The 20,657-nt window shown below is 35.5% G+C and overlaps 1 protein-coding gene across 2 annotated transcripts in view; it reads left to right on the top strand.

Annotated features, from left to right (window-relative positions):
- The window catches only part of Su(var)3-9 (Suppressor of variegation 3-9), a 230,416-nt gene that overhangs the window by 96,169 nt on the left and 113,590 nt on the right, over nt 1-20,657 (top strand). For both annotated transcript variants that reach the window (XM_090391165.1, XM_090391173.1), the window contains exon 7: nt 20,404-20,528. In XM_090391165.1, coding sequence (XP_090247291.1) covers nt 20,404-20,528 — 125 coding nt within the window. The remainder of the gene's footprint in view (nt 1-20,403; nt 20,529-20,657) is intronic.

The raw sequence follows: 20,657 nt of genomic DNA, 5'->3' as shown, positions 1-20,657 counted from the left end.
TCAAGATGAGGTCTTATCAAGGCTTGGTACAGAGGTACAATAACTTGCTTGTCTCTGCTCGTTAAGGTATTTTTCAACAACCAAGTGAGTTGATGAGCTGATTTAGCTACTTTCGCAATGTTCCCCCTAAACTTCATCTCCCTATCCACCAACACTCCCAAGTCCCTGGCCTTATCAATCTCTTGGAGTACAGTTCCACCCATGTGGTATACTGCTGCTAATCTTTTCACCCCAAAATGCATAACCTTACATTTTGTCACATTAAATTGACATCCATTCTCCTTAGCCCAGAACTCCAATCTATCTGAGTCATCCTGCAAGACTTTGACATCTTCTGCATTCACTATCGCCCTCCCCAATTTTGCATCATCAGCGAACAAATGAACTGTTCCACTTAGATCCTTCCCTATATCGTTAATGAACAAATTAAACAGCAGTGGTCCAAGAACAGAACCCTGCGGCACCCCACTAGTCACAGGCTGTCTTTTGGACTCCACTCCTGAATCTCAAAGGTTTGAATCAATGGTCTGAATCTCAAAAATTAAATAGTGATCACTTCCAATTTCAAATTCTCTTCTGTCCTGAACCAGTGACAAAACATTGCTATCAACAGTAACATAGTTAATGAGACATTTCTTGCCCATTCTTAGCAGATTTTTATGTTAGAACATTGTGTCTAACACATGTTACTAGTACATGTTAAGCACATAAATTTAGCAGGTACTTACCATTGTTGTTACCTTTTCTTTTTTCTCTATATGTTCTTAAAAATTTCTGTATATCTGGTAAACATTTCCTACTCTGCTATTTAGATCTTCAGCGAGCACTTTATTGTGTCAGCTGAGTTCTGCGGAACCACAGGCACAAATTAGTTTCATTGTCTAGTTTCCCAATTATGTTTTTTATCCATATCAATCTACTTGATATTGCTTGCCATTCTAGAAGATTATTGTTGTATTTAGTGTTGAAGACTATAGATCTTCTTTTCTCTGATTGCTGTTATCTGAATATAACATCTTGTATTTGTTGCTTAGAATGATCTCACCTGTTTTTGTCTTCATTGTTTCAGTCATACGTATTTTTCGATCTGATAGTACTTATCCAATTCATTTGCTAGTTCCATTTCTTTTCATTCATGATGCCTATCTTGAACTCTGCTCATGTGTAGTTGGAATTTGTTCCAGTACATAAAGCTTAGACATTGATCATTATTCATAATAATTCTTAATAGTATAAACAACACTAAGAAAAAAAATACATTTATTATTTCTACAATATAAATTGTAGAAACAATTTATATTGTAACTGACACCTAATGTCCTCTATGGTCCGATAACTTCAAAATTAATTTATAGATATCTAGCTATTAGGTATTAAAATGATATAGTTTCCCACACCTTTGGTAATTTAATAGCCTCTCAGACCTGTAATGACTTCTTTGTGATATAGATGTTTTTATCCATCTGATCCTATGTGAAGGAATATCCCTAGCATGTTCTACCAATTATTCCGAACTTGCAATACAGATGAACTCGCGTGTAATTTTTTTTTGTTCTTCAAGGTGGATGTTAACTGATGTACCATTCTGTCAAAAATAGGGCTAAACTGCAGGCACAAGGAACTTCAATACAGTCCAGGATGTTCAGAAGTAGGTAGTCGATTTTTAGGAGAATGTATGAAAGTAGCTAGCCAAATGACAGTGGTCGAATAACCACAAAGTGGTATGTAGATCATATTTGTAGAGTACTTTGGCCATATGGTTTTGCTGTGATCCTCCGAGTTGGGATGTAGAAGGGATTGGGGTGGGTGCGAATGCATGTAATATTTTATCTATACGGGCTGTAACCATTGGCTAAAAAGACGTTGAGAAGTTCCTTGAGCTCAATTTCATTGGCTGTCGTTTGAACAGATAGCCCTGGCTCAGTGAGTAAGTGTTTTATGGATGTGTTATTTATAAAAAGGTTAATGTTATTTCTAAAAGGTTTTCTCTTTATATACCCTTTTTATTTTATATATTATTCTCTTTAGTTCCCTCAATTGTATATTATCTATTTTTGTCTACAGGCTGTGCCTTTGTTAATAATTATACTATATACTTATGAGGTGAAATATTATATAAATTTCTTTTACTAACAATTATTTTTATTTTTGACTCCGAGTGTCCTTATATGTTATTATATTTGCACAAAGAGTTCACTCCAATTGGTGCAATGACTTTAACTCACTCTTTCAGAATCCAACTAATCATTGACTCAATACCAAGTACAAAATAAACACATTTAATAAAACTAAAACAATATATATATACACTTCTAGCAATAATACATAACTATAACTACAGATTATATGGATCCAAGGCCTTATTTAAAAATATAAACTTACTCTTAAGACTAAACACTTTTTCTTTCACAATCACAAAAAAATGTTCATAGTCTTTTTCTCTTTCTGTTAAGGCTCTTTTCCAGAAGTTACAAGAACTTGTAATTCATTATCAGGATCCTTTTCATCAATCGATGTAACACACATAAAAGTCCTCTTGACTAAATCCTGTTTCCTTTTAGTAGTAATATTCATCAGATCAGGCACCTTTAATACCTAAAAAATCTTCTTAATCAATATATTATCTAAACTTTCACTTTCAGGCATTCTTAATACTTATAGAACTTCCTTATCATTATTTTCTCTAAGAAAAACATTCACTTTAGAATGTAAGCAACAAGTTCTCCTCTCATTCACAATACTAAATTGACAGTCTTAACTTATTCCACCTTAAAAACTTACAGTTTCAAGATTTCCTTTTTATTCATTACTTATTTCTCCTTGAAACCTATTATTTCCACTATTCCTTTTTCTCGGAATACACTATGAAATATCTTCCGACTGCCACACACAAAACAAATATCAAGTTTCTTCTAACTTGAATATTTACCGGCCAATTTATAAAAACTTGCAGTTTCAAGATTTCCTTTTATTTCTTTACTTATTCCTACTTGAAACCTATTATTTTTACTATTCCCTTTTCGGAATACATTATGAAATTTCCTTTTGACTGCCGCACAAAAAAAATCAAGTTTCTTCCAACTTGAATATTCCTCGGCCAGTTTATAAAACTTGCAGTTTCAAGATTTCCTTTTTATTCTTTACTTATTCCTGCTTGAAACATATTATTTTCACTATTCCTTTTTCGGAATACACTATGAAATTTCCTTTTGACTGCCGCACAAAAAAAATCAAGTTCCTCCCAACTTGAATATATCTTGGCCAGTGTTCTAAAAAACTTCCGAACGCTCTCTTGTTTACAACTGTAACTTGGATACGCAACGCTTTCCTTGTCAGCTGTCAATCACACATCAAGTTCTCTCTGGGAGCATGCGCACTTCACAAAAGTCAGAAACTACGCACTGCAATAAAATGGCTGACTCGCTGTATCCATCAGCGCTAAAAGAAAGTCTTTCACAAACACAAAATTCAACATTTTAAAATACAACAAACTTTCTTATAAGTAACACAAATAATCAGTTTAGTAAGTACTTCAATATTTTTACTTCTTTACATGTTACTTCTAATATAACATTTTCATAACGAGCACATCACAAGTGCAGACACTGCGTGTATGAAAACAAAAACTAACAAGCATAATTAATACGTAAAAATATTCAGAATTTTTAATATGATTATTTTTACAGATGCCATACTGTTGGGAAGCGTAATGGTGTGATTGTTTATGTAACTACTTTCCAGTATAAGTGGATTTTCTGTAGATAGAAAAGGATAATGAGCCATTGGGAAGTCATGTCACTAGTGTATCTGAAAAGAGGGGAGACTATGGTGAAGTTTATTTTAGGACGTTGGCTATTAAAAACCAAGAACTAAACAAAGCCACACTTAAACCAACAGCCAAGCTGTTGGTTTAAGCTGTGGCTTTGTTTAGTTCTTGGTTTTTCAAAATGCTCTATATAGAAGTTTGCTTGTTTGGGGGGAAGGGCATATAGCATAAATGTGGCATATCATAGATGGGATCCTACAAAATCCTAAAAGAAAAAGCTGTACAAATTACTAAAATAAAGAGCCAAAAGGTTCCAGTTTGGCAATGCAAAATTATATAAGCAAAGTGGATATTCTGTCTTTTAAGTAGTCTGCACTAAGGCAAGTCATGAATGCTGGGAAGTGTATTCATGTAACTCTCTGGTCAGCTTAACTTACGAAACTTTCATACTTTCTACATTCGGCTTTGAAGTAATGCTGGATCTAATATCCACTTTGCTTATACAGGGTGTCCCAAAATTCACGCAAGAAGTAATTTTGATAGAAAACACAGGTTTTTAATTAAAAATTGTAATTTCTTATTGATTCATAAAGTATACAGTATAGGGTTATGCATGGAATAGCATATCGGGTAAATGGCCTCCACGGCTTTGCTGGCACATACGCACTCTTTTGTCGAAATTTTCCATGACCATTTTGCATAAATGTGGCTGAATTTAGTTGATACAGTGCTCAATTTCCTCCTTCAAGCCTTGGGTGGTCGTGGGCTTGTTGGCATAAACCTTAGACTTCAAAAACCCCAAAGAAAAAAGTCCAACGGCGTTAAGTCACATGATCTTGGCATTTCTGATCTCCCGTTTTTGTGATCAGAAATGCCAATTCTGATCACCAAAACAGGAAATTACACGACCAGGAAATGACTCATGCAGTAATTGAATTGTTTCTCGGGCTGTATGGCATGTGACACCATCTTGTTGAAACCACATGTTGTCCGCATCCATATCTTGCAATTTAGGCACAAAAAACTGGATTATCATCTCGCGATAGCGAGCACCATTAACTGTTATTGCCTTACCAGCTGCATTTTCGAAGAAGAACGGACCGATGATGCCTCCAGCCCAAAATCCGCACCAAACAGTGACATGTTGTGGATGCATTTGTTTCTCTACAATCACTCGTGGATTTTCTGAAAATGAAATTTCTGAACCCCAAGATGGTTCAGAAGATGAAAATGAGCCTCATAGCTGAAGATGATTTTGTTCGAAAAATAAGCATCCACTTGTTTTTGTTCCATAATCCATTCAACGAACTCTCTTTGCTGTGTGTGGTCAGTAGGCTTCAGTTCTTGAGTCAATTGAACTTTGTAAACATAAAGATGCAAATCTTTCGTGAGAATATGCTGTAGAGAGCTTCTTGAAATGCCCAATTCAAGACCACGGTGCCGAATTGATGTTCCTGGACTCTCAGCAACTCTCACGAACTGCTTCGATGTTTTCTGTTGAACGACTTGTTGAAGGACGGCCAGAGTGTATAAGATCACTAATTGATCCAGTTTCCTTGAATTTTTTAATTAATCTTTTCACAGTTGATGAAGTTAAATCACTATTCTGACCATATTTTGTACGAAAATTGCAAACTGTAGCTGCCAAACCTTCATTATTTTTAAAATATTGCTCAACAATGAAAATGCTTTGTTCTTTCTTGTAGCGCTCCATTTTTAATAACTCTGAACTGTCAGCTGTCATGCTGTCTTTTTTTCTCGTTGGCAACACTTTACCGCACAAATGGCGCTAAATTTAAATCTTGCGTGAATTTTGGGACACCCTATATAAGTGTGCAAATTATTTTAAAAAAAAATACATCTTGGCCTAAAGAAATTACCAAAAAAACTTGATCATGTCAAACCACCCCATATAAGGGATTCCTAAAATCACAAACCCAATACCTCACCCCCATTCACCCAATAGTAGATAGCATAGACAGCATCACCTATGAATTGGCTAAATATTTATCCAAATCACTTTCTTCCTTATACGCAACTCTCCGTCATGTATTATAAACTGCATTTAAAACATTAATAGAAAATCTAACTCTGAAAGGTTCTGACATCATGGTCAGCTTCAATATTATCTCATTTTTCACTAATTTGCTTTTCACAGAGACCCTTCACCTTATTAAGCCAAATTTTCCCCTTGACATAATTGAATTATTCAGATTTACCATATATGTAGGTTATTTCCTATGGGAAAAATATATATAAAAAAATAAGCTAGATGGAGAACTGCTATTGGTTCTCATCTATCTAGAAAACTTCTATATGGAGCATTTTGAAAACCAAGCACTCAACACAGCCACACTTAAACCATCAGTTTAACACATCTTCACATCCAGCATCCTAAAATAAACTTCACCACAGAAAAAAAGAAAGTAACAATAGTTTTTCTTTTTAGATACACAAGTGATATGACTTCAATGGATCATTATCCTTCTCCATCTACAGAAAACTCACTCATACTGACTGGGTGGTATTTACACAAACAATCACCACCACCATCCTTCCCATCAGTATGGCATCCTTAAAATACTTTACTCACTGAGCCAGGGCTGTTTGTTCAAATAATGCAGCCCCTTGTAACACCTTTTTGACCAATGATTACAGCCCATATAAAATACTATATGCACCCTTCCCCCATTCCTCTTACACACAGGATCACAGCAAAACTATTCTCATCCCATATGGTAAAGGTACATCAGAAGAAAAAGCCAAAGGTCTCTGCAAATATGATCTCCATACCACTTTTGAACCCTTCATTCAGTTAGCTAACTTCATATGTTCTCATAAACCTCTTGGACATCCTGGAGCATATAACTTCCTTGTGCCTGCAGTTTTTGAGCAGATGAATCAAAACTGCTATATTACATAGAAGTCTTTACAGATCTGAAAGGCTATTCTTAGAATCAGCATCAGCTATGTAGCACCCTCCCAACCTCAATAAGTATGATTGCATTAATTTAACAAAGTTCTGGGAGACTATCATTTTAAGACCTAATGGCCAGGCTTCTAAATTAATTTTGCAGTTATCTGGCTAATTGAGGGCACCATCTAAGGATATTAAGTGTCAGTTACAATTTAAATTGTTTTTACAATTACTTAGTTTAGTGCTGTGAGCCTGTCACAGTTATCATTGTGCTCTGATGATGCTAGGTAGAAAACCAGCGAAATATTAGTGAGTTTAAAAAATATATTTTTTCCTCTTGTTGTTTATACCTTTAAGCATTATTATGAATTTGTTCCAGTAGTTCACTCCTCACTGTTTAACTGGACAATGCCCCAAACAGCAGGAAATTATCTGATGTTATACCTTCATTCTGCATTGTGTTTTAAGCTATTAGGAATACAATTTCGTCAGCTAAATTCTAAATTGTCAACTCATCCTCATTTTTTTCAGTATCTAGGTACTGTATATTTTTGCATATAATGCGAACTGGAAATTCTGTTTGAAAACTAGCCCTAAAATGCCATGTCCACGTATAATGCGATCTGTTAATCTTGTTCCATAACATTATAAATAATACAATACGAATTAATGAAAGAAATATTTATTTTAAAACTAAATGTCAAAATCTTTTAAATTCTTCTTCATCTTTTGAGTCATCAAACATTTCATTTATAAATTCATCTGTAGGGATTGCGTCATCAGTGTAGCAGTTGTTCTCATTGTCTTCATGCTCTCCATTTTGTTGTGCGTCATCCTAGTTTTCGTATATGACGTGATCTTTGGATCCATCCATTGAATTACTTATTCCACATTTAAGAAATGAGCGTTGAATCATTTCAGATGATATCGAATCCCATGCTTCTTTAACCCAGCTGGTGACTAGGGTGATCTCAGGCTTCTGAAAATTCCCACCCTTTGTCATCTTCGCCAAACCAGATGACAATCATTCTCTCCATTTTTCACGTAAGTGATCTTTAAACGGCTTATTCAAGCTGACATCAAGATGCTGCAAAACGAAAGTTAGCCCACCCGGTATGACTGCTAGGGCTGTAAGTAGCTCACGTGCTTTCTCTTTGCTCGCCTCCGTTAAATGCACCCAGAACATATCCCAGACTAGCATGCTTTGTTGACGTAGCAAGCTACCTGGACGTATGTTCCATACTTGATCCAGCCACAATTGTACACCTTCATCCATCCAACCTTTCTGATTGGCGCGAACAATTACACCTGGTGGAAATTTCATGTGCTTCGGAATTTTCTTCCTTTTAAATATCACTGTCAGCTTTAATTTGGTTCTGTCTTCCATGCATGCTAGAACAATGGTAAAATGCATTTTTTCATGTCCTGTTGTTTTTATGAAGACACCCTTTTCACCAACTGAGTTTACTGTTCGATTCCCAGGCATATCAAAGTACACGGGCATCTCATCCATATTGCCAATTTGGGAAAGTTCATATCCGTGACACTTCCGTAATTTTATGATAAATTTATGGAAGGACTGCACTTTTTCTTCAAACTGCTTTGGTAACTTCTGCGCAATTTTTGTTTGGTGTCATAATGTTAATGCTTTGCATTCCATAAATCTGTTGCACCACCCAGGCGAAGCAAGAAAAGATGAAATACCTGGTGGGTCCTTGAATTTACCATTCTTGAGTTGTAGAGCTCGAAAATGAATTGCATTTCTTGTTACTATAATGCCACCTTGTTGTTGCATCAAAATCCATTCATTTAGCTCTTCTTCGAGTTCTGGAAAGGATGCTACATCTCCATGATGGGCACGTTTCATTTTGGGAATTTTTTCCAGACTGCCTTTTTGCTTACGCCAAAGTCTAATATTACTCTCTGCTACATCAAATTCTCTCATAGAAACACTGTTATTATGTTCTTCTGCAAACTGCATGACATGCAATTTAAATCCTGCTTCAAAGGATGAACGTTTACGTTTCTGTTGGCTCATTTTCAGGCTAGGTTTGTTTAATGAATAATATTTAAAATGAACTGTGGTTAAACCGATATATCTCACTGTGCTCTATCATTAGTGTTACTTACATTACTGGCTTTATGCATAGATATGATGCGCGCTCGATCGCTGAATGCGAGTGGATCAAGTAGATTTGGTTTCATAGGCCATTAGGTAGTATATATTGTGTGTGCAAGTCTAATAAAATGTTATATTTTTTAGGATCCGCATATAATGTGAACCCCTAACTTTAAGTAGTATTTTTTACCATAAATTTTTTGCATTATATGCGATAATATACGGTAGATACCTTTTGGAGAAAAGAGCAAAGATAATGACAAATACCTGTTGGATTTCTACTTAGGACATGGACTGGTTATTACCAACACAATGTTCCAGCATAAAAATGTGCATAAATTCACATGGAGAGAACAGGCAAGAAATCAGAAAAGTCTCATTGACTATGCTATTGTTGATAGTGATATTTTCTCACGGGTGCAGGACAGTAGAGTGTACAAAGGATTTGAAATTGGAAGTGATCACATTAGTCTTGTGCAGGATAAAATTGAATTTCAAAAGAAGAACATGTAAGAAAGTTTTAAAGCGAATAAAAGTTGAGCAGCTCTCAGATGTGAACTGTAGACTAAAATACACAAACATTATTTTAAAAAAAAATGAAAGAGTTTGAGAATAGGAACCAAACCTTGGAGATTCAGTGGCAAGCCCTGAAGAAAACATTGATTGATTCAGTCAGAGAGACATGTGGTGAGGTTGCCTGCAATGATAGAAAAATCTGAACTCCATGGTGGACACAGGAAATTAAAGAGGCACTGAAGAAAAAGAAGGAAACATATCAAAAGTTCCTGTCGAATAAGTTAGTTTGTGCTCTTAGAGAATACAGAGACAAATGTAAGAAAGCTAAACAAAAGTCATGGGAAGACTTTGTTTGATAAGAACATAAAAAATAAATATCAGGAAGGTGGCATAATATTCTTGAGGTTGTTGAAAAAAAGCTTAGAAATGGAGGAAAGAGTACTGTAAAAGGAATTAGAGATGATAAAGACATGATAACTGAAGAAAAAAGATATCCTTGATGTATAGAGTAATCACTTTGAAAAATTGCCAAACAAAACAAGCAGTGACAGCACAGTGATAAAGAAACACTCAACAGGCATGTAATCAGAAATACATATCCATACTTGAAGTAGAAAAAATCATCAAAAGCTTGAGATTTGGAAAGGCAGCATTAGTAGATGATATTTGAGCAGAAATGATTAACTATGGAGATATAAAAGTCTCTGCATTGTTTAGAAGTCCTGGATGTGGGGGGGGGGATAAATTTCAGATGATTGGAGTAGATCTCATTGTACTTATATACAAAAAAGTAAATAAAACAGCATGTGAGAATTACAGAAATATTTCCATACTCAGTGTTCTTGGTAAGATTTATGCAAGTATACTTGCAAAACAGTTGAGAAGGATTGTGGAAGGAAAGCTTGGTGAAGAACAAGCTGGATTCAATCTGAATAGAGGCTGTGAGGATCAGATTTTCACTTATGGCAAATAGTTGAGAAATCGTGGGTCATCATTGGATTTCGGTTATATTGGCGAGTGGTCGTGTAATTTAGTGCTTGTGTTCAGTTAGCGATTGTTATCTGTTTTATTGTATTTTTTTTCATCAGAAAATTAGAGTATTATAGTGTATTAGTGTAGATTTTTATGTTTTTAGAGTATTAGTATATTTTATAACATTTTTATTGTGATATTTTCAGCATGGCAGCAAAGACCACATCGTCCAACGATTAGAATTTGTGGGATATTATACAGTGCAGAGGATGTGAAATGTATGCCTCAAGAAAATTAAAGAATATGTGGAAGGAAGTTGAAACTGGAGAGAGAATATGTATTAAGTATTTTAAAAGTGAGTGTCTGTTAGGCGACAAAAATGCAACAAATACTGACGATAAGATGGAAAATGATGTTAATAATATCGAACATGCAGCTGTGGAAAGAGACGAGAACAAAACTGATATCAATAAAGAAATGGCACGCTTCAATATTATTATTTATCCTTCATAGGACAAAGCGTGTAATTGAAAAACTGCAGAAGCGGCAAGAGTTAGCAGGGCTGAAAAAAAGAAAGAAGCAGGTGATCCAGAAAGAATAATAAAGACCTACTGAACAAACAAGAAAAACAAGTAAAGGAGAAAATTATGTGTGGTGACGAAAGTATTTCAAAATCGTGTTTCCCAGGTGCAAAAATTTATATTAGCCATCTGGATGCAAAAAGGTAAGTCGAAAGAAATGATTGTGTTGGTTCGTACCAATGATTTGAGAGGCTAGAAGTATTCTATGAGGGAGGATGTAAAGGAGTTGTTGGAAGAGCCAAAACTGAAGAGCGAGAATGTAAAGATTGTAAGTCTCCTACCATGCTATAATAGTGCCGAAGTGAGGAAAAGGGCATTGATAGCCAATGAGTCTATATGTAGATTGTGCAAAAGAAATGTAGAATTTGTGGATCTGTGGTCTCTGTTTGATGGAAAGAAGGATTTGTACAGTGCAGATGGACTACATCTGAATGGTTTTGGTGTTAGATGCATGGAGAACTTTGTTCACCGAGCATGCTAACTTGCAAATTCAGGGAAATTTAAGCTATTAGGTTGGAAGCAAGTGAGTTTGTGTGAAAGCAACCATGAAGCGAGTGAGTGTGAGAATGACCATGTGAGGAATCTAGTCTCTCAAGCAAAAATATTGAATAGGTTAGTCAGTTCAGAAAGTAAAGGTGGATGGGAGAATAAAGGGATGTTGCCGTTTTTATAAATTAATGCCAGAATTGATTAGTGCAACTTTGCCAAACACTATAGGGATTAGTGAGTCTTAGCTAACAGCAGATATGCAGTTACTGGGATTGAATGCGAAGGGTTTAGTATTTTCAGGAAAGATAGAGAAGATAGGATGGGGGGGGGGGGGAGTACTTGCTGATAGCAGATGAATTGCAACCAAAAAAGAATAGGAGACAGACAGGACAGTGGCTTTCATTTGAAGCAATCTAGTATGAGATTAGGACTGTTAAGACAAAATATACAGTTGGTTGTTGCTATAGGCCAGGAATTAAACAGAATATCTGGAAGACATGCATCAGCAAATTAGTACAATGAATACATTTAGAGTTCTTATTGCGGGGGGGGGGGGGACTTCAACTATGGAGATATAGTCTGGAAGGCAGAAAGATCACATGGCAGAAAGGAAACAGAATTTATACACCTGCTGAGAGATAATTACTTAAGGCAGTATGTGATGGAGGGGACTAGGGGTGGGAGAATATTGGACCTGCTCATAGGATCAGAAGAGCTATCCATAATCAAGCTGACAACATTGCCTCCAATTGGTGAAAATGACCATATGGTCTTGACTTGGGAAATTGTAAAACATGAGGAATATTCTATCAAGAAGGGGTATTTGTGGAACTACAAGGCAGGTTATTATGACATGCTTAGGAAGAAGTTTAAATCTGTACCATGGCATAAAACACTGCAGGGTAAGAATGTTAGTAGTGCATGGGATATAGTTAAGGGTCATCTAGAGGAAGCAGTATTAAATTGTATACCTCGGGTAAGGAGGGTTAATGGGGTAGGAGTTAGATGGATGAGTAATATCATTAAGCACGAGCTACAGAAGAAGAAAATGCTGTGGAAGGTATATAAAGAGAAAGGTGACCAGCAAACTCATGAACAGTACAAGGCTCAGACAAGAAAGGTTACCAGCATGTCAGCGAAGGCAAAATCAGATTATTGACATTGGCATTTTATAAACTAATGCCAGAAGTATCAGGAACAAGAGGGACGAGTTTTTGGCATTGATTAGTGCAACCTTGCCAAACATTATAGGGATTAGCGAGACTTAGCTAACAGCAGATGATGCACCTGCTGTTAGCAGGTGCATTATCTGCTGTTCATCATCTGCTATGAGAAGAATTTAGCTGAACAGGCCAAAGGAAATCCCAAAGAGTGCTTTGGTTATGTGGCAAGTAAGAGGAAGAATGACTATGGAAGATAAACCATAATGAGTGATGATGATGATGATCAGGAGGTGACAGAAGCGGATAAAATAGTTGAGTTACTGAGTGACCACTTTGCAAGCATATATTTTCCTAGTGAGGTTACTGCTTTAACCTATGTGATAGACACTAATGTGGGAACAGAAGTGGATGAATTGGAGGTCTTTATGATATTGCACAATCTCAATGTAAATATGACTGTGGGATTAGATGGGATATCAGCTAGGGTTTTGTGAGAATGTGAACTGGCAATACCTTTTGACTAAGCTGTTTAATTTAAGTCTCAGCTCTGGTAGAGTTCCAAGGGAGTGGAAAGAAGGCAAAATTATTCCTTTGCATAAGGGAGGTTCTAAGACTTCAGTAGCAAATTATAGACCAATCAGTATCTCAGGCGTGTTGGTAAAAGTATTAGAAAAATTTTTAAAAAAGAAAATTCCAGAATGAGTAGATAACAATATACTGTATGAGGGTCAGCATTGCTTTGTGAAGGGTTGGTCATGCCTTAGTAATTTACTAACTTTTTATAATAGAGTAACAGCTGAGTTAGATAAAGGAAATCGCTACACGATGATTTTGCTGGATTTTGCAAAGGCATACGACAGAATACCACATGAAACACTGTTATGCAAATCAGAACAAATGGGGATGGATATGACACTGGTTAAGTGGTTAAGAGGCCGGCTGCTGGACAGATATCAAAAAGTGGGATATGGAGGGGCAGAATCAAGGTGAAAACAGGTGACTAGTGGTGTGCCACAAGGTTCAGTACTGGGACCATTGCTATTTAATTTATATATAAATGATATAGGAATTAACCTGAAAGGAAATATTCAGTTTGCTTATGATGCGAAATTAGGTAGAGTAATAGTTAATCAAGGTGATGTGAAGAGCTTGCAGGACAATTTAAATAGGCTGTCAGTATAGCAAAAGATAATTGGTGTCAGAATAGTGTCGAGAAATGTAAAGTTATGCACTCTGGGATAAATAGATTACAAGCCGTTTATCACATTGGCACTGTACTCCAGGAAATAGATGAAGCTTGAGATTTAGAGCTGGTGGTAGACAGAGAATTAAAGTTTAGAGGACATATTGCCAAGGTTGCACATAAGATTACTTGGCTAGTGAAGAACACATTAGTAGAGATAAGGTTGTAATTCCTCTTTATAAGAGGAATTACAACCACATAGAGTTGTAATTCCTCTTGTATAAACATGCTCGAGTAATAGAGGAATTACTCGAGCACAGTAATTGGATTACTGTGCTCGAGTCTGTAACCCTAGGTGTCTCGGGAATATGGAAGCAGTGAAGAGGATTCAGAGGCATGTGACCAAGATGGTGAGTGCCCTATGAGGATAGATTGAAGGTGTGTGGATTGCAGAAGTTGGTCAATAGGAGAAAAAGAGGCGATATGATAGAAACATTTTAAATTGCTTAAAGGATTTTATAGGATCGATGCAGGGGAAATATTTCAGCGCTTGGCTAGAGGGACCAGAACAAGGGGTCATCACTGGAAGTTGAATAAAGGTGTGGTCAGTAGGGGTGTGGGGACTAGATTTTTTGCTTTGAGAGTGGTGAATGAGTGGAATGGGTTCAAGAAGAGGTATGATAGATTGGATATCCTTTGATGAACTTCAGACTCCATGGAGGTGACAGTTTAATAATAATAATATAACAATAATCTGTATTTAAGTTTTGTAGACCTGCATATGATAAGGTGACAAGAGGAAAGCTATTCAAAAAGCTACAGTTATATGGTGTCAGTGGTCATTATATCAAGCAATACTTAGTCTTTATTTGAGTTGTAAGTTAGCAGTTAGAATTGAATTAAGTACAGGAACACGGTTTGATATTAAATCTGGTGTCAGACAAGGAGGTACATTATCCCCTCTGTTATTCATTATATATATGGATCATATTTTGAAGGAAAGTGGTATTAACCCAGCTCTGGTGAGGTGGGAAAATGTAACAAAAGTGGTAAGGTGGGGGTCCCACAGACCCACCCAAATAATGTAGTGTATTATAGAAATACATATCATTTTAATCAATATTAGTAGATTCTCTGTGGATTCTTCCTCACAGTCTTCTGCATCAGACTCATGGTTATTGACTAATTCTAAATTGATTTCACTATCATCATTTCCACTAAACGGCTATCAAAGCATTATCTATAATTTGACGTAACCTCTGTTCTTCCTGCTCATAACTCATCTGGTAAAAAAAAAGATAATATTCTCAAAATACCCTCTAAATTTTTACGAACATGTATTTGCTTATAATTGGTATGTAAAAATATAGAAGACACAGCAGTAACGGTAATATTTTAGTAAAATATACATGAAAATAACTTACTTTTCGGAAGTAAATATAATTGCACTTTTGGTAAGGTGGGATCTGGTGGATCCCCAGCACACTTCACACCTCTGTAAAAGGATTATAGGAGGGGAAGCTATACTGAGGCGTGACGCACTGCCACGTGTTATTAAAAAGTTATAGTCAATTTAAAATCTTTGGGTTCTGTGACACCCTACCTTACTAATGCCGGGTTAAATCTGATATCAAAATTGTAGATGTTAATCTCAGCTCTATACTTTATGCAGACTATGTTATACTTTTAAATAAACCCAATACAAGTCTGCAAGCTTCCCTGACTAAACTGAATAACTGTTGTAATAAATTTGGTATGAAAATCAGCAATAACAAGACAAAGATAATGAAAATAGGTAGAAAGATTGAAAATATCAACTGCATCGTGAATAGAGAACCTATAGAACAAGTAGAACATTTCAGCTACTTAGGTACAATTTTTTGTGAAAATAGTAAATTAAATATGGAAATAGACAACAGAATCAACAAAGCTGGTATAGTAGGAAGTCAATTGAATAAATTTATATGGAATAAAAGAGAAATTAGTCAAAATAATAAAGCAGCTGTATACAAGACAGTGTTCAAACCAATTTTAACTTATGGATCTGAGAGCCAGGTTATAAATAAAACACTTGACCAAAGAGTAGAGACCACAGATATGAGAGTCCTGAGAAAGATTAGAGCTGTGAACAGATGGCATCAACAGCAATATCATATTAATAACGAGGATATGAGGAAATAACATTGTTAGCATCCAGGAATGTGTTAGCAAAGCTGAGATTAGCTCTGCTAACCAGGTGGTATGGTCAATTAAACAGAATGGGGAGGAAAGATTTACAAAACCAATGTTCTCTGCCAGGCTGGCAGGAAAAAGATCCAGAGTAAGACCAAGATATTGGTGGATTGATACAGTAAAAAGTGCCTTAGAAAACAGAAATATAAGATCTGATAATGTTGGAGTCTTGACAGATAACAGATTGATTTACAGGAAAATTGTTTATAGGAAGTTCTTAATGATGTAAGTTTTTCATGTAGTACTATCAAAATATCTTGTACACCCCCTTGAGGGTACATGTTAGGAATTTGATAAGTATGTGATGATAATGATACCTTACAGGGTGCAATCACCAGAAGGTGAGGATTGGACATTAGGTCAGAAGCACTAGTCAGTTCGCATTCTCTAAATCAGTGGTCTCCAAAGTGTGGTACGCATACCCCCTGAGGTACGCTAGTCGATATGTGGGAGTACGTCAAAAAAAAAGTTTTATATTGATAGGAAAAAAATTAAGTAATTAATTAAAGATAAAAAATATTACTTTCTTTCATCAATTAAACATATATCCAATATAGACAAAGACGTTATAAAGATCCTGTAAACTTAAATTTGCGAGTAGCACACATTGGTTGTCTTTGCACACATAATTGTCTGTGGCAAAGCTGTCATGTTTTTTAAAACTAGGGAGTAAGTCTCTTACTTCTTATCATTGCCATTGTTTGTAGAGCATCCTAGTGTTGATAAGCCCAACTAGAGAAGGAAAATTGCTTAGTTATCCTGCTATCTACAGATGACGCCACAGTTGTATTAATTATTTGACTATTAGTAAGTAAGTTTAACGATTTTTTAGTATATATTGTTTCTGTGCAATTCCAATGTCTTTTTTGTCCTTACTTTTATGTTTACACTAGAAATAGTGAATTCATATTATCAAAATTGCTTACATTTTTTAAAAGTGTTTGATATTATCAATAGTAAATGAATTATATTTCATCATCATCATCATCATCAAATTCCTGCCATGTACCCTCAAGGGGTGTACAGGATATGACAGTACTACATGAAAAAATTACATCATTACTAACTTCCTATCTACAATTTTCCTCCAAATCAGTCTGTTACTTGTCAAGACTCCAACATTATCAGATCTTATATTTCTATCGTCTAAGGCACTCTGTACCGTATCAATCCACCTATATCTTGGTCTTCCTCTGGGTCGTTTTCCTGCCAACCTGGCAGAGAACACTTGTTTTGCTAATCTTTCCTCTCCCATTCTATTTAAGTGACCATACCACCTGAGATTAGCTCTGCTAACGCATTCCTGGATGCTGACAATGTCAAGTTCTTTCCTAATATCCTCATTTTTAATATGATATTGCCATTGATGCCATCTGTTCACGCCTCTAATCTTTCTCAGGACTCTCATATCTGCGGTCTCTAGTCTTTGGTCAAGTGTTTTACTTCTGACCCAGCTCTCAGATCCATAAGTTAAAATTGGTTTGAACACAGTCTTGTATACAGCTAATTTAGTGTTCCGACTAATTTCTTTCTTATTCCATATGAATTTATTCAATTGACTTCCCACGATACCAGCTTTGCTAATTCTGTTGTCTATTTCTATATTTAGTTTACCATCTTCAGTAAAAATCGTGTCTAAAGTAGCTGAAATGTTTTACTTGTTCCACAGGTTCTCCATTCACAGCACAGTTGACATTTTCAATGATTCTGCCTATTTTCATTGTCTTTGTCTTTTTATTGCTGACCTTCATACCATATCTATTACAACAGCTATTCAATTTAGTCAGAGAATCTTGCAGACTTGTAGCGGATTTATTTAGAAGTATAACATCGTCCGCATAAAGCAAAGAGCTGACATTAACATCTCCAATTTTGATATCAGGTTTAATACCACATTCCTTCATAATGTGATCCATATAGATAATGAATAACAGAGGGGATAATGTACATCCTTGTCTCACACCAGATTTAACATTAAACCATCTTCCTGTACTTCCTTCAATTCTAACTGCTGACTTACAACTCAAATAAAGACTAAGTATTGCTTGATATAATGCCCCATTGATACCATATAACTGCAGCGTATTGAATAGCTTCTCTCTTGGCACCTTGTCATATGCCTTTTCCAAATCGACAAAACTTAAATACAGATCTCTGTTATATTCCCATGCTTTCTCGACTATTTGTCGTAAAGTGAAGATCTGATCCTGACAGCCTCTATTTGGCCTGAATCCAGCTTGTTCTTCACCAAGCTTTTCTTCCACAATTCTTCTCAACCGTTTCTCAAGTATACTTGCATAGATCTTGCCAGAAACACTCAGTAGGGAAATGCCTCTGTAATTCTCGCATTCAGTTTTATTTCCCTTTTTATATATGGGTACTATGAGAGCTCTACTCCAATCATCGGGAATTCGTCCCTCTGTCCAGGCTTTCTGAACTATGCAGTGCAGCCACTGTAAGACTCTTATACCACCATACTTCAGCATTTCTGGTCGAATATCATCTACTCCTGCTGCCTTTCCAAATTTCAAGCCTTTGATGGCTTTTTCTACTTCAAGTATGGATATGTATTCCTGACTGCATGCCTGGTCAGTGTTTTTTATCACTGTGCTGTCATCACTGCTTGTTTCATTTAGCAGTTTTCCAAAGTAATTACTCCATACTTCAAGGATATCTTTTTCTCCTATTTTCATTTCACCTTTATCATCTCTAATTCCTTTTACAGCACTCTTTCCTCCATTCCTAAGCTTCTTCAACAACCTCCAGAATATTTTGCCACCTTCTTGATATTTATTTTCTATATTCTTGCCAAAGTCCTCCCATGACTTTTGTTTAGCTAGTTTTACACACTGTTTAGCTTTCTTACATTTGTCTCTGTATTCTGTAAGAGTAAAAGCTGACTTATTTGCCAGGAACTTTTGATATGCTTTCTTCTTTTCCTTCACTGCATCTTTAACTTCCTGTGTCCACCAGGGAGTTCTGATTTTTTTATCCTTGCACACAACCTCACCACATGCCTCTCTGGCAGAATCAATCAATGTTTCCTTCAGAGTTTGCCACTGGATCTCCAAGGTTTGATTCCTGTTCTCAAACTTTTTCATTTTCTTTTCAATAATATTTCTGTATTTTAGTCTACAGTTCACATCTGAGAGCTGCTCAACTTTTATTCGCTTTAAAACTTTCTTACATGTTATTCTTTTCAATATGAAATTCAATTTTATCCTGCTCAAGACTAAATAGTGATCACTTCCAATTTCAAATTCTCTGTACACTCTGGTGTCCTGCACCAGGGAGAAAACATCACTATCAACAATAACAGTCAATGACACTTTTCTTATTCCTAGCCTCTTCTCTCCATGTGAATTTGTGCACATTTTTATGTTGGAACATGGTGTTAGTAATAACCAGTCCATGTCCTGAGCAGAAATCCAACAGATATTTGCCATTATTATTAGCTTTGCTCTTTTCTCCAAATTTTCCCAAAATATTTTTGTATGTCTCACAATCATTTCCTTCTTTTAATGGGTACTTTTAATAAATGGTTAAAAAAATTTCCTCCAAAGAAACCGCGAATTGAAGATAATTATGATAGTACTTCTACATCAGACGAACAACAAGGAAAAGACAGGATTTATTCTTCTATTCAAACAAGTTCGTTATCAGTCAAATTAAGTGATAAAAACATTAATCTCAAACTTAACAAAACCTTGCTCAAGAAAGTTCGAAATTATCAAGAAGGCTACTTGAAATGGGAATTTACATTGACGATAGTCAACAATGAACCTCGTCCTACATTTGTATTGTGTCATGAGACACTACGTAATGGAAGTATGAAACCATCATTATTAGTAAGACACTTAAAAACTAAACATCCTGAACATGAACACAAATCTTTACAATTCTTTGAACGATGTTTGAAGACATGTAATTCTCAATCCAACAACTTAAAAAAATTCACTAAAATTAACGATAAATATTTGGAGGCATCTCTTGAGGTTGCATTCTTAATTGCAAAAGACCAAAAGCCACACACCATTGGGGAAACGTATTCCCAACCACCATAAAAATGGTAGAAATAATCCATGGAAAAGAATATGCAGCTAAGCTAAAATGTATTCCCTTATCAGCAAATACTATTGGTAGACGTATAGAAATCATTGCAGATAATTTAAAGAAGCAACGTATCGCAGTATTAGAAGCCATGAAACCAAAATTTCAAGAACTTATGAAAGAAATGCAAGGCCATTGTTCACATTAAATATTGTAATAAATATGTTTGTAAGCTGTTAATAATAAAAATAATGTGTAAAAATATCTAGCATTCTTAATGTAAAGGATACTCTTTATAGTTCAGCACAGGTTTTCTGTTCAGTTTGCCATTTGAATTAAAATTGTAAAACTTGATAAATATTTCATTTTGCATTTTAAATATTAGTTTTTCTTAAACTATCTTTTTAACTTTCAGGGGAAAAAATTATATTATGTCAAGTGGAAGAATTGGGACAGTAAATTCAATACATGGGAGCCTTTAAGCCATCTTAAGGGCTGCAAAAGTGCTCTTAAATCCTTTCATAGAAAATTGAAGCATGGGTAAATATATTCATTAGTTTAGCACATACATTCGCATGTTTTGTTTTCTTACTATTTTCTTAAAGTGCAGCTTTAATTACTCTGATCAAAATAGGGGGATTATATGTATTCTAGGGTATGGAATTTTTT

Source organism: Typopeltis vanoorti, chromosome 1 (assembly GCF_054136105.1).
Source record: "Typopeltis vanoorti isolate ZY-2024b chromosome 1, IOZ_Tvanoo_1.0, whole genome shotgun sequence".
Taxonomy (NCBI): domain Eukaryota; kingdom Metazoa; phylum Arthropoda; class Arachnida; order Uropygi; family Thelyphonidae; genus Typopeltis; species Typopeltis vanoorti.
Note: the sequence above shows the minus strand (reverse complement) of the source record. Positions and strands in the feature narration are given on the sequence as shown.